The 15640-nt window shown below is 41.6% G+C and overlaps 1 protein-coding gene across 7 annotated transcripts in view; it reads left to right on the forward strand.

Annotated features, from left to right (window-relative positions):
- Nucleotides 1-15640, forward strand: part of ZMIZ1 (zinc finger MIZ-type containing 1) — a 307342-nt gene that overhangs the window by 146480 nt on the left and 145222 nt on the right. For all 7 annotated transcript variants that reach the window (XM_055798721.1, XM_055798767.1, XM_055798747.1 and 4 more), the window contains one exon: nucleotides 701-810. In XM_055798721.1, the coding sequence (XP_055654696.1) occupies nucleotides 751-810 (60 nt within the window). In that variant the 5' untranslated portion in view covers nucleotides 701-750. The remainder of the gene's footprint in view (nucleotides 1-700; nucleotides 811-15640) is intronic.

A 15640-nucleotide genomic window follows, 5' to 3' on the forward strand; every position in this document is an offset into this window, starting at 1 on the left:
TTTTATACACCTGAATTAAAACTCCTAATACCGCTCTGAGCCTTCATTTCCATTTTCTAGAGTTTTATAAATGCACGGGAAAGTTTTAATTTGCTTTAAGTTACACAGTTTGTTAGAGATGGGCCTAAAGAGCACAGGACGTGTTTTTCCAGGACTAACAAGTCCAGCTATGGATACCTTAAAGAGCCTAATTATTCTAGACAGCAGGAACTGCTCAGTCCTTTGGTCTGAACGTCAGGCCTCTTACCTATATGCTAAGTTGTGTCTCTGGAATTGTTAGTTATTCTGAAAATTTTGGTTAAGTTGTGAATCCCGCTTCTTCATTCACCATCATCTCAGCCGTTTCAAGGGCTGGTCAAATAGATCCGCTAGTTGGAGGAGAGTCCAAAGTACACCTGTTGCTTTTACTTTCAATACAGAAATCCAGAGTCTTCATAACAGACATTTGGTGTTATTTTTGGCCATGTAATATTCAGCCATATCTGATTCATTTAATATTTATGGGAGGTATTTTCTCTTGATGGAAGAATCCCCATGCCCTTGTCCTTGCAAAAGCCAGACCGTCATTGTTACTGAGATTGTTATTATTTTATCTCACAGTGTGCTCAGGGATTTCTTGCAAGTGGCTCTGCTTGGTTGTTTAGGTGGTAGAAGTTCCTGGGCTGTGCTCAGTGATCTTTACTGTCCTTTTTTCTTGCAGATCGAGGAATTTTAATGGCTTTCAGGTAGAAGAAAGTGGAGACAATCAAAATGAATTCTATGGACAGGCACATACAGCAGACCAATGACCGGCTGCAGTGCATAAAACAGGTAAGCTGAAGGTGGAGATCATTGCTGCTAGCTGAGCATTGTGTGTTGTGGCAGGGCGTATTGTGTGTCATGTTGCCTGTACTTAATTAATATCGTTGCCTTTTGGAGGGGAGGAGAATGGTAGGAATGAGACTTTGTAATCTCATTGAAGAGGAGACTATCTGCTGCAAAAGCTAATGTATAAACCTCAAAAGCCAAACGTTCCCTTTCACCTTTCTAAGAAATCTGCAGCCTGGAGAGTCAGCAAATCTGTCTCAGCAGAGCGGTGCTAGTCCTGCCAGCTCTGCCCTGAGGGTGTCACAGTGGGCAGCTGTACTTGTGCCCTGAGCGCAGTAATCCAAAATTTTGATGGGCCAGTTTTGATTGTAATCTGGTATCTGACCAGAGACTTGCACTGTCTGGAGACTCAAATTTGGACAGTTGACATACCTCCAAGCGCTCGGGTTAATCAGTTTGCGCAGGGAAGTAACAACTTGTGTTTGCAAGGTAAAATTTTTAGAAGCATCTGTTTGTGAAGACGAAGGGCCCTTAAATTCCCTGAAAGGCAGTGGGATCTAAGTCTCATTTACAGATTTCCCCACTCTAACAGTGCTTGCAAGTGCTTTTATAACCAAGTGAAACAACAGAGGCAAGGATGGAGTGAGCAGATGCCATCTTTCCCTGCGTTGCCCTTCTCAGTGAGCTTCGCTCTCTGGCGTTGCAGGCAACATGTATCCTGCCCTCACATACGTTCTTCTCTGCATGCAAGAATCCTTACAGAAAATGCATAGCAGTGGTCCTTTGTGTACAGGAGGTGAGTGAGAGAACGGTTTCTCATGTTGGTTTCCTGTTTTTATCTCTAAACCAATGCATGCATGCAGCAAACAGGTGCACAAGTGCGAGCTGCACGTGGGTATTTTGAAGGTTGGTTATCCCAGCTGGATCCATGAGATGAGTTAAGTTCATCTCTTCAGAACTGGTTGAAATTTTCTGAATTACGCTGGAAAACCAGAAAGACATTATTGCATGAAATAATGTTCCCAAATCACTTTTCTTGTTGTCTCAGTGGTTTTCTCTGTCAGTTCAGGCCACAGCATGTTTAGAGGCCAGACTCCTGCTGTTTCAATTTTGTGTTTGTATCAACTAAGTTAAAAATCTACCTTTTGCTGTGGGACATGTGCATATTGCTCCTTGAGGGAGTGCAGCATTTCTCTGGTTGTAGATTTCTTTGTGTTGTATACACAAACACCCTGAATCAAAGGAACTGATAAAAAAAAAGTAACCATGGGGGTGGTACTGGATTTTTCTATGGCTTTAAACTTATTTTACTTTGTTTTATTTATAACTTCCTCGAGGCAGGCAGTGGAGGGGACGGTGCTGATCTCCTCTCTCTGGTGACCAGTGAATTGATTGAACCTTAGGAACAGATACTTCACTGAGAAGAAGGTGGTTGGTCACCAGAACAGGGTTCCCAGGGAAGTGGTCACAGCACCAAGCCTGTCAGAGTTCAAGGAGCATCTGGATGATGCTTTTAGTCATATGATTTAGTTTTAGATAGTTCTGTGAGGAGCAGGGAGTTGGACTTGATGCTCTTTATGGGTCCCTTCCAACCTGAGATATTCTACAATCCTATGATTATCTGTTTCCATTATCTTAGTTTCAGCAGTCACCATCATTATGTTTTGTCATGTTTGCTTCATTACTAGAAGTTCTATATTCTAGAATGTGTTGTAATGCAAAGAGCAGAAAATGTGTGTTCATTTGCAAGACTGGCCATGCAGATGCTTTGGGGGATATAAAAAAAGAGTTTATACCTAAACCAGCTGATTTTCCTCTCCATTTGCCAGGGAGGATTTCAGAATAAATCAAAGCAAGCTAGTTCGTAGGTCAAGGAGCAGAAATAGGAATCTGTCCCTGCAGAATTGCTGGTCATAATCCACCCTCAGTCTGTGGTGGCTCACTCTCTCATTCATTGCTCTGTGGTGAAAGTTAATGCATCTCATGGCCTTTTAGAGGCCTGAGGGAAGTAGGAATTTGGGGATTTCATCCCAGTTTCTTGTGAACAACTATCTGGTTCAGAAAAAAACATGCCCTTGACTGGCACAAATTGGTATCCTTTTTGGCCATCCTAGCCCACAGGATGAAGAATGAAGTGACTTGCAGAACAGTTTAACCTTCCAGCTGTAAGAACAGACCTTTAGATCAAGTGGAGACAAATGGGAGGCTGCTGCTCCGTTACTTTTTCTAGAGCTGTCAGTTTGTGTACATAGAAAATCTATATTATTTTAATCAGATAAAAGAATATCAAATTACACTTCTTACAGTATTAAAGATAGATTTTTGTCTACGTAATGGGTGCTCTGTCAGTTAAACCACTGACTTCGTTTATACATAATGCTGGTTTACATATGCAGCTAGGATATTTCTTCAGCAGTGAAGGCCTAGGGGAAGGGAGGAAGGTCAGACTTCCCAGCATTTGTGGGCAGTTCTCAGTTTTGTTTTATCTTGTCTAGAAGAAAGCTCGGGGTTTTCTGGTGGGCACAGGCTTTCTTGTATAGCTGCTTTGTTCTGTCAGACAGCAAAAGGTACCTGATGAGGAGGCATCCTGCTCGGGTATGCTTGTGAATTCATGGTGCCCAAATAAGAGAATAGGCATGCTTTTGTTTTCAACTCATGAAGAAGTGTAGTTAACCAAGACAGTGACTGAACACCAAAAATACATAGCAGAAAGCTTTTTGTGGAAGTGGCCATACTTGTAGTTTTGTTGGAGAGGAACGGCTGACTTTTTGTTTGGCTTGTTTTGTTGTTGTTGAAGAACTTAGCGTAGAGACTGCTCTTTGCTTTTTCGTAGTTCCAAAATCTTGGGGAGTTACCTTTGCTGTAGTGGAGAAGGAGACAGAAACCGACTCTGACTAGCTTTTTGGAGTAGACTCACCTCTCTGCCACAGGGTCATAAATTTCCTCTTTGGAGACATTTACCTTGTTCTTTGGGACAGGCCGTTGTCTGGCAAAATTAATGTGGTGTGCAGAGTAATTTACAGTTCACCCATAGAGAACTGGACCGCACACCGTTACGCGTGTGTTGGTTTTGGGAGCACAGGATTATCTTGCATGGCCATACCAATGTATCTTCACCAGTTCTGGAGATTATCTGCAGGATCTGGTGAAAATCTGCCTGCCGTTTCTTCCCCATTCTCTAGTGTTCTGTGCTTTCTTCCGAGCCTGTGAACAGTAAGCACTGCTGTTCTCCTGAAGAGTTGTGTGCTTCTGGGGTGGTTAACACAGCAGTGGCGTGGGGAAGGTACGCTGCAACAGGGGGAGGAAAACCATCCTTCCTTGGCGCCCAGCATCTTGTATGTTTTATAGCCTTGCTGGCCGCTAGTGGCTCATGCAGCCGGACGAGAGCTTTGCCTCTCACCACAGCCCCTGAGAAATGCTATAAATGGTAATCCATGTGCCTCTTTAACTAGATCAGGTTTCAACACAGGGTCAGGACAGGCTTCTTTCTTCCCAGCTCTGTGACTTGTGAGACACCCACGATATCCTTGCTGACTTCTGTTCCAGGATCAAGGTTATGTTTTACCTTCATCTTTTTTAGCGCTTTAAAGCTACAAACCCAAAACTTGTATATGATCAGCTAGTTAGGAAATGAAGTGTGTGTGTGAAGAAGTGTTTCAGAATAGATGAAAGGGCAAACTGAAGAGGTGGCTGTGTATTTATCCTTAAAAAAACCCCAGACTTCAGTGGAAGGCTGGAACAGCTTGTGTGGTCTCTTTGTAGCTGATTCCCTCAGTATTTGTAAGTGTATGTGCTTTAAAATCAAACATAGGTTTTTTTGATGTACAGTGGAAAAAGCCAAAGTAACAGGCTTCCCTTAACACATGCAATTAGTTTGTCATGACACAGAAGACTCTTCAGGGTACGTTGAAGGAGGCTGGATCTTCAGGGTGCAGCCTCTTTTTTCTTTATTTCTTTGTCCATACAAATAGAAACACAAAATGATTTTGTGCGCAGTGAAGGTCTGATAGCCCCTGAGAACTGCCTTGTTCAAGGCTGCAGTAATAATCTGTTTACCTGCCGAGTACTCATGGCTCAGGTGGCTCTGATGCACCATCCACCGTGGAGCTCCAGGGCAGCAGGAGCGGGCTGGGGCTAGCACAGAGCTGAGTTCGAGGGCCTCCCCGGTCCTGTGGCCCAGGCACAGACTTCTGAAGGAGCCAGCTTGGCTCCCACCACATAGGAAGTCCTGACAGAGAATTAACTAGTTTTCTTAAACCATTCTTCATAATAGACCAGAGGTATGGCTTTAATCAAACGTTTTCCTTATGTGATAGGTGCAAATACCAGGCGAAATCAGTAGGTTGCATGACATCTCTCTGGCTCTCACCCTTGACAGGTCCACTTAAAGCCATTTTAAATCTAGGGACCTTTACCATCTGTTGTCTCTGCTGTTTGTTTGTAAGATTTCTATACATCTCTTCTGAAATTCTTGAAAGGAGAAAGATGGAGAAAATCTTTCTATATTTAAGTTCCAGGGAAGCTGCCCCTTTCAGAATAGGTGCGTGGGTGCCTTCCTGCCACGCTGGGGAGGATTGTCAGGGTATATCCTAAAGCTGTGCTGAAATTTTAGAAGCAGGTTGAAGGGAAGTATGGAAAGGCTCTTTGTTGTCAGAAGTATTTGGTTGTGGTGGGAACAGAGAAGGTTGTTTCTGCTGCTTGTGTCGTGGTACATCAGGACAACACTGAGCAACGTCGTCAAATGATGCTGACTTGCTCAGGGAATCCACTTAATTGGCAGCACACATCATGTAGCTGATTTATAGAAACAGATTAGCATTTCTTCCCTCTTCCCTTCAAGAAAGCTTGCAGAATTGCTGCAGTTGCGATGCTTTATAATGCCTACACAGCTATTCAGAGAGAGATGCTAAAAGTTGTAATTGCTCTGTGGGTTTGTTGATATTTTCCTGCTCAAATAGGAAACAAGCAGGCCCATTTCTTTCATCATTCAGCAACTGGGTTTTTGGTTGCTTGCAATTCAGAGAAAAACAATTCTTTGTGTATTTACATAACTGTTAGTATTTAAGCTCTCAAATATCTGAACTAATTCTTCAGCTCTTCAGTGTTACTGTTGCAGACTCATGTAAATGCTCAGCAGCCCTAAGCAGGTCATCTTTAATATATTTAGGACTGGTTAATATGGACTGGTATGAAATTACTGCTGAAAAAGTTTTAATAAAGCTTCATGAAAATTTCATTCTTTGAAGAACTTTGAAAATGAGAAGTATTCTTATGAAGGGTGCATTTATTTAGAATACATGGTTTTTTGATTGTAGCTCATATAAGCGTTACAGGTTTTTCTAGCTGCTAAATATGAAATAACATATAGCAGTCAGGCTAATGGTGAAAACGACCTTTCCTTTCCATAAAAAGACCTTCAGTGGCCTCAAGTGCTGGTTGAATGGTCCATCAAAGCTGTCTTAGAGGCTATATTTTTCCTTTTTTTTCTTTTTTATTTTTTTTTCCCCTGAGACCCATAGCTGTAAATTCTTTGTCTGTTTTTGTGCTCAGTCTGTTGGAATATTCCTCTGCTGGAGTTAAGTATGTTTAGGAAAAACTGACAGCAGACCAGCTTTCCTGGCTCCTCTAGTCCACTTAGAGACTTGTCAATCAACATTCCTGGCCTGTTAGATCCTGTATCCTGGTCAGGACTGCTCTCGCTTAGGCGTCAAAGCCACAAGGAAAGAGCAAAGAGGCAAAGTGCTAGAAGCACTTCTGGAGGCGAGGGGGGAAAAAACCACCTTCTCGATGTTTGCAGTATTTGGGTGGTTTGTTTATCTGACAAGACTCCAGTGGGTGGAATAAAACCCTTCATCTTTTGAGGCGGGCTGGTAAAGTCAGTGTGGGTAGACTTCTCTCCTTCCCAATTTGGCTGCTTGTTTCACTGCAGTACCTGACCTCAAGGGCTGGGACGTTAGTATTGTTAACCATTTTCAAAAAAGAAAATACATATATTTTAAACTTACACTTAGAACTTCTAGTACCCATAGTATTTAGAATAATTTTATTCTTTTTCTGTGCAACTAACTAATCTGACCTATTACTTAAAATTGCTGATTGGTAAATAAAGGATGAACATTTGAAAATTCTCAATCTGTAAGTTGGATCCATCATGTCACCTCAGTGTCAGAGGAACATGGGAAGTCCTTTACATCGGGTCAAACTCCGCAGTGAACACGTGTCATAAATGGCAACATGTCTCCAGCTTCTGTCATGCCATTTCTGGCTTTCCCTTCATGCCTACACTTGCTCACTAGAGTTCTTTCCGTTGTGTGCATTAGTGCAACAGCAAATCCATAACAAAGGCATGACTTACACAGCATTTGTGCGTAAGGACCGTTGTACCTGTTTGTAAAAGCAGAAGGTGTTTTTAAAAAGTTGTTTGAAGTGGTGATAGTACAGTTCATACCAAAAGCCTTCAGCTGTGCAGACCTCTACCATCATCTGAAGGAAAAGTCTCCTCAGTGGTGGTGTTCACTCCTTATTGCTTCTGTGTACTATGAAGAGCCATTAACATTGTACATAGGCAGGTCACAAAGCGCGTGCTGCAGGCAGTTTTGTAAGCACATGCAAATAAAAGAGAGGTATGGGGAAGCATTTTTCCTTTTGACTTTGAAATATCTCAGTAATGTCTAGCTGTCTGGTAGGACCCATGAGAACAGGTCACGTGAATTCTACATCTTCCACAGTGGTATCAGTTCATGTAGTGGTCATTTGAAATAGTCACCTTGAGATTTTATCTCTGCGTAGATTAAGAGATTAAAATAATAAAGATTAAGCCAGTTGATTAAAAGTGCTATAAAAAGCACAGTCAGTGACTAAGTAAATTACTCAAATGAGTCAAAAAAATTAATTGGAAAACAAAATGTATCAAACAAATGTCCTGCTGTTTGAGTGTATGAAGACTTTTGGTTATTTTTCAAAATCATTGCATTTATTCTCCTGAAATTTAGAAAATCAATAGATGTATTTATTTTATTATTTTTTTTAAATTGGTTCAGTATATAAGTCAGCAGAGTTTGAGTCAGTGCTTTTGTGCCTTCCCCCTCTCCCCTTACCACCAACTCACTTTATACTCTTGGGTAGCATTACTTCTTTTTAAAGGATACACTGCTGACAATCATCTTCCAGTAAAGGGATGTTGTAATATATCATCATTGTGTTTAAAACACCTTGATATGGTAAGAACTGCATGAAAAAAATTACTGACCCAAACTTTTCAAAACTCTGTGAGATACACCTCAAATTATTAAGTGGTTCATAACACAGAATTATTTACATAGATGCCTCACTTTGCCTGTATCCTTCCCTTTGTCTTCTACTAAAAGACATTGTGAAGATAGAATATGTAGATATATGTATTTTTAAGAAGGCAGGTAAAAAGTCTGGAACAAATAAGCCTATTTTAATTAATAAAAACCATTAACAATTTAAGTAAATATTTAGATCAGTGTTCTAATAGTTAATAGTATTCTAGAGGAAAGAGCATGGCCACTGCTTTGGGAAGATTAACTCCCTGGTATGTTGAGATATTTAGGACTAAAACTACGGGCTGAAAATCATGAGGACATTAAGAAAGCTTCTGTATCATTGCATTGTCTGGTGGAACGATAAGGCTAGAGAAGCCTCAGCATCATTGCTTAGTCACATCTGTAGACACATCTTACGCTAGCATGGTGTGATCAGGATATACTAATGGAAAATGGCTTGTTACAGTTGCCAAGTAGAGTGAGTGAACTGGTTAGGCAAACTGATTCCATAATTCAGTTGAGTTGTAGTTGCAAATTTAAAGATAGATTGGAACCTTGCATCACTGGGCATGGCCTTAGAGAAAGAACAAACAATTGTACCTTTGTTTCTTGACTTTTTTTTCTGGTAAAATCACTGTGAGTGATTAAGGACATATAATTCAGAGCCCTCTGATTATTTTGAGTCTTTGGTAAACCATGCTGTTCTCAGTGCTCTCAGCTGGCATGACAGTAGTTTGGGCGCTGGTGGCAAGAAGGGTACAAAGATTGAACTGGCCACTGTTGTACAAACTATCAAGAGATTAACCAAAAGACATACGGCCACCAGCGTGCCCAGTTCCATCTTCACTCAGGTCTGGATCACAGCCTTTAGACCCCTAAGTCACAGTTTCCTCTTGGGCAGGGGAGAGTGGGGTGGAACAGCAGTAAATGGGTTTATGACAAAAGATGTTCGATTTGCTGCGTGTTCCCTGATACACCACAAAGTTATAGCAAAGTATATCATAAATGTACTGCAGTTAAGTGTGTATGAAAGGTACAGAGCAGGAAAGCAGTGATGTAATTCCATCAGAAGAGCTAGGGAGAGATTCTTATTTTAACTCTTCTAGCTTCTGTGTATGGTGCTTGAGAATCAGGATGTTGAACTAATCTCCTGACACTTTTGTAAAACTAACGGACAAGCCAAGGTTGCAATATCTTCCCTTTCCTCTAGCACGTGCAGATAGATGTGTGATCATCCTCACAGAGCTCATGGTATAGGACAGGGGTCCTCAAACTTTTTAACCAGGGGGCCAGCGTGTGGATGAAGTGGCAGGCAGCCATCTGCGTCTGCTTGGTTCCCCCCCCCCCCCCCCCCCCCCCCCCCCCCCCGCAATCCCTGGCGGGGGTGGGGTGATTCTGTAAATACCGGGGGCCGGACTGAGGACCCTGGGGGGGGCCGTATCCAGCCCGCGGGCCGTAGTTTGAGGACCCCTGGAATAGGAGGTCCAGGCAGCAGAACAAGGCTGTTCAATTACCAGGCATTCACCTTTTCTGAAACCAGTACTGATTTATACACACATGTTAATTTTACTAAAAGTATATGAGAACGGCATCTATGGAAATCTGCATTAGTACAGGTTTTGTTCCCATGCAGCTCACAACTGGGCAGCTTGCTTGGCTGGTAGTTCAGTAATGCTTCTGGGGTTTATTTGTTCTTTTTCTCACTTGTTTAGCATGTGATCTTCTCTCTTTAGTGTTGACTCCCCTGCTCATCGTACCTGGTATTTTCATGTAGTTAGAACATCTGATAAAGAGGTGTGCTGGTCTTTGCTCAGTATTTACTGTTTTCCTTTGAAAAAGAAGCTGTAGTGGACAAATGGGGCAAAGGTGACTCCCTTTCATTCTCTCTTTCCTAAGTAGGCATGGCCAACATGGTTTTAATCTCTCTCTCAGTGTATCTAGTGCTTTTCAAAATGTGAGCTTAATAAAATATTTATAAAGCCTCCGATGGAATGAGCCATGTAAGTGCAAGATAATTCTATTAATTAGGAATCTCTCAATCTCGCAAACACTAAATTGGGGGGGGGGGGGATTATCTGAATACAAAATGCGCAGCTTGAGCCTTTTAATTTTTTGATAAATAAAACAATCTTTGATATTGAAGGGGACTGTAGAGGATTGAACTATAAATAACCATATCAGATAAATAAAAATCACACTCCCAAAAGACAGAAAATAGCTCAATACTCCCCTCTATGCTCTTGAAAAAGGAAAAGACCATTTGTTTTGAATCTTCATTGGGGATGAGGTTTTAATGTACTGAGTATGGCTGCTTGTGGATAAGATCTTTGTATAATCACACTTGACTCTAAAAAAAAAAAAAATCAAAATGGAGAAACCACCTTTTCAGGTTACGGCATTTTCTGTATTTAAGCATATCCTTGGATAATGCCAGGGAGAGAGAGCATTCTTGGTGGATGGGGATGTGAAGAGGCCTGTGCATAGAAGAGGCAAAGAGGCTCCTGGTTGGGCTCACTCATGGAGCCTGCTCAGGTTTTAAATAAAGGCCCTATTAATGTATGACAGCAAATGACCGTCTATGCAGGTCCTCTACCGCTTGCTTATGGTGCTGAGTGAGCTATCAAATTTAGGTCTAGTGGGAACATACTTTTGCACTGAGTAATACCCAGAGACCAGCCTTGTCTCCCCATGGTTACACTGTGTCAAGGGTGTCTGACCAGGAATCTTGTTTACATTCTTTAGATAGGTGATTAGTTTTCCTTTGGGAGCTGAACGCCCTTTGCCCAAGATGCAGGACCACAGTAATTCCACTCCTGGGTTGTTTCAGTTGAAGGGCACCTAATCTCTTTCTGTTCTCTATGTCCAGTCCCTTTCCAGCTCCCTTTCTTGCCTACTCTCCTCTTTGCCCCCCTTCAAATAAGCAGTGCATTTTCATTATGTGTGATTGCAGGCATGTCTGGATGAATATTAAGATAGAAAAAAAAAAAAAAAAAAGTCTGACTTGCCTGGCAAAATCTGCCAAAATCACCTGGACACCATATCCTGTGTCTCAAGGGTCAGAGCAGGTATGCATCACGGTTAGAAAAGCCATGTAGGCCTGGAAAAGTGGGTCAGCTCCTTCCTCAACCAGTATCAGTTGGTTTAGTTCCAACGCAACTGCGGTTTCTGCATTAGTAGTTTTGAACGTCCTTTCTTTTATATATAAAGTTTGATAACTGCTGTATGTTTTGGTTTGCTTATAAATTCCTAGATTTTACAACCATGTGAGAATTTTAACTTCCGTTGTTATAGAGAAAGGTTTGAAAACCTGCATGCCAGCAGCTGCAAATAGCAAGCAGATCATGGGAACCTTCAGAGTTGTATACGTGTATTTCGGATGTCATGAGGTCTACACAAAACTTACGGCATGCTGAATATCTGGCTTATCATTTGGAAAAGATGGGTTTGGTACTGGGTTTTTATATCACTTGAGAGTCTGAACCTGTTGCAAGGTTTTGCAGAATGCATAGATGAACCTGTTGTCTAAAACAGCAATAAATTGGCTGGAGTCTGGGGATTAACCCCAGAGTAAATATACACAAGATCAGAACACTAAAAATCATTATTCCCTTTTGGCATCTCTCTCGGTAGGCATTGTGTTTTATGGAGAATAATGGGGAATATTAATAACAAATGTTTCTCTAGGTTGAAATAATTGAAGTACCATTACTTTAAAAAAGAGGAGGGGTGTTGTGAGGCAGGAGGAGTATTTATACTGTGAACTTAACTTTGTCTTCCTCTTATGTTGATAGTATAGCTCCACCTTCGGGAGAAATTTCGTGATGCATTTAATCCAAAGTGTGGGCTTCCGAGAGCAGAGTCCTGAACCTTCCCAGCCCACCTTTAGTTTGCTGCCACTGTCTTTGAGTCAGGTCTAATGATTGTGTGGTCACATGGGGAATCTCACTGTAAATGATGACTGAAAATCAGTGTGTGGGAGATTATTAGTTCATGGGCAGAACAGCAAGTGTGGTCTGGTGGAAGTAGGTGGCTTGGGGAAGAAGCTCTCGGGTGCAGCCTGCCATAAAAGTAAGCATATAAAAAAAATACATTTAGTTTTAGGTCAACTTCAGTCCAGTATTGGCATGAAAAGATGACGTGCTATAACCTGTGACCGTTCCCATGAGCTCCTGAGTGGCCTGCCACTGGTGGCACTCACTGCTTCTATCCCCCTGTTAGTGCGAAGGTTCAAGGAGCTGCACCACATGCTGTTTCGGAGAGCCAATGCAACTGAAATAACTGGTGTTGCAATGAGACTAGTTCACCATGCAGCCGCGTGTCCTCCTGTGCCGTGGAGGAAAGCAGGCAGGAGAAGGCAAAGCTGTGGGAGGTGGGAGCCTTTCAGGGCTGGCAGCCGCAGGTGCTTGCATTAGCTGGCAGTGCTTCTGGAACAGCAGCCATAGCTTTCTGTCCTGCAGAAAAGCAGCTGCCCCCTGGATTTAATCTCCCCAATTGGAGTACCAGAAGTTTTGCCAAGCATGCAACCCTGCCACACGGTGTGTAGGAACGGGTTAATTTCAGAGTGAAGAAAAGGCTACCTACCATCTAGCTGTATTTTCTTTTTCTGTGCAGTCAACAGCTCCTTGTGTTGCTAGTGTATTCTGTTGCTAATGTGAAATTCCCAGACTCGTTGATTAGTGAAGCTAGACAGTAGACAGGGTCCAAGTGGCTAACCATGTGAGAAATTCAGTGACTGTAGGCTACTGTTAATTAACCTAGAATCTAGCAACATGGCATAGTGTCTGTGTGATAAGTTATATTATCTTCAGCAGCTCAATTAAATCAAGGAGTGAGACACAGAGCAGACGTAACTCGGCAAAATAAACAGACAACTTGAGTCAGCCTTCATAATTTGGTGCGACATCACGTAAATAAATGCAATAACTTGTTTAGCATAGTTAAGCAGTTTGCTGCTCAAAAACTTATTTGCATGACATCTCATTTTGAATAGGTTAAATCGTGGCAGATTAGGTCTGTGCCTTCAGTCTGATGTATTCTGCAGAAAAGAGAGAAAAAAACCCTCCACTGGAGATGTGTTATTTGTAAATTGAAATTCTGCATTTGTTTTCTATAGCAAAAAAACTGGAACATATGGATTCCATGTTTAAATGATTCATTTTCCATAGCATTGCTGTCATGTTAGGATTTCTTGATGTGTGTGTGTGAGATAACGTTAACCTTCTGTAATTGCTCTTAATTTTGACTGTTATTCTTCTGTTACTCTACTAGACTGTTCTAAGATACATCAGTGTACATCTGGGTTGCAGCCTTTTCTATTTAGAGGAGATAAAGGCTGTTGTCCTTGCCGTGCTCCAGTGTGGGTAATTGGTTTCTGCCTCTGAAATCATATTGAGTCTTTGGTGGCAGGAAGTGGTTTGCGCCCACTTTGGTGTGGGTGTGTAGACTGAAAGTACTCAATTGTGCTTTAGTATCCTTTAAAAAATAAGATCTTTATTACATATACCTATTTTAGTCGCAGGGGCCTGAATTCTTATGTGGGATGGAGCTTATACTTTTGAGCCTATTGCAGAGTTTTATTATATATCAAGACTTTTTGATCACTGTTTAACTGGAAGGGACTAACAGTTTCAAGAAGTCGCTATATTTTGAAATGCTTACACCAAAAAAATTGCACATATCGGCTGTTGTGCATAACTCCCCATGGGAACGTTGTTCCCCCCACCCAGGCAACTGTACAGCAGCAAACCATGGAACAGGCACACAGACAGTTGCTGTGAAACCTAACAAACTTGGGTCATAGTGTACCTGCATCCTCTGCCCATCTGTCCACTCTAATTGACAAAGTTGGTCTGTTCTTTATGTAAATAAAACATTTAAGCTGGAGGTGGTCACGAACCGCAGAGATGTTCCTGCCTTCCCTGGAATCCAGCCCAGATGTCAGCCCAGCACTCAGAAAGGGGCTTTGCTGCTACGATTCACTCTTGTTGGACATAGTAAAGGGAGAGCAAAGTGCTTTGCTATTTTCTTCACCCCCCTGCACCAGACTATGAATTGAGGAGCTACAAAGATCACAGGATTCCTTCCAAGACCAAAAATAAGTTACTCTGAGAGACTGTCTCTTCAAAGCACCACCTGGTGATGCCTGCAATAGTTATACCCTCACATGCATCGAGTATTTGTGTGATTTCTGTTCCATTCAGACTAAGGAAATATTAGGATTTTGAAGTTCTAAATTATTACACTGAAAATTTTCTTAGGTTTTGAAATAATAGACATTGTCATGTTTCACTAACAGCCTTCTAAAAAGCAGAAAAAACACCAAAAGCAGTCTGGTAAATAACCACTTAATTCAGTTCATGGCCTTAGTTCATCTCTGCTTCAGATTTTATTCATACAAATCCACTTGTTGAAAACACGATTGCTTGCAAGCATGGTGGGTTAGGTGGCCCTTCACTAGCAGCTTTGAAGATACACCAGGGTGTGTCATAGCCAGATCTGGTTCACTGTCACTATCTTCTAAATCATCTAACGAGGTGATTTTGATTTTTTTTTTCCTTGTTTACATGAAGAGCAGTTTCAGACTAGACTTTTCGGGCACATGCCTTGCTTCTGTCAAAATGCTGCCAATAATTTCAGCTGAAAAGGATGAAGCCATGCATGGGAAATGCTTCACAACAAAGCTGATGGATGGATCTGGCATAAGCTTTGTTTTGTACTTGTTCTTGGATCAAGAGTCAAGAAAAATCTCTTTAATTTCATGTTCAATGACTATAGTAGCTGTAATATTCCTCCCAAGCAGGCTTTTTGTTGTGAAGATGTGAATGACGTTGGGGCTTTTTGCCCTGGGTACAGTGTTGACGCTGTCAATAAATGAAAAAAATCACAGTAGGCATTTGGAACATCTTCTTGCCTAACTGAGGGAAGGAACTGCACCTGCCTTAATGCTTTGGTTCATGCTGGATCTTCTCTTTGTTTTCCACAAAAAGTGACTTTGCCCTCTGTAATCTGAAAAATAAAAATTGGAGGAGACTCTTACTTAAAATTTAAATATAATTTTAAAATATTAAGGAAGTCAGAAAGCTGAGTATGTCCCAGACAGAACTGTGTGTGACATTGCAAGAAGTGTCCCCACAAGCCCAGCTTTTCTCACCTCCCAGAAACTACTCAAATCCACTCCACAGAGATGGAAACCACTGGTATTCTGACAACTTTTTCTTAGGGTTTGTTCAGGGCTTTTTAGCCTGTAATGGAACTAATAAAATTGCTGTTCTTGACCACCAAGTTTCTCAGCTAGTTTCAGTTGTGTAGTTGCATTTAAGAAGTCCAGATTTCACGATTCCCCTCTGTATTTAAGAAGGGGGTTATGATAGTGTGCCTCAGTGCTTGGTCACGATACAGTGAAATAACTTGATGGAGTGTTACAGTACAAACAGTTAAGTCACTGAGGTCATCGACACGGGCAAGTCGAAGGAGCCTTTTCTTCCACAGGGAAGTGCAATTTTAATGTATGTTGGACCTTTACTCTAGGAAAGGGATACTGTTTT

This window comes from Falco peregrinus, chromosome 1, assembly GCF_023634155.1.
Source record: "Falco peregrinus isolate bFalPer1 chromosome 1, bFalPer1.pri, whole genome shotgun sequence".
Classification (NCBI taxonomy): domain Eukaryota; kingdom Metazoa; phylum Chordata; class Aves; order Falconiformes; family Falconidae; genus Falco; species Falco peregrinus.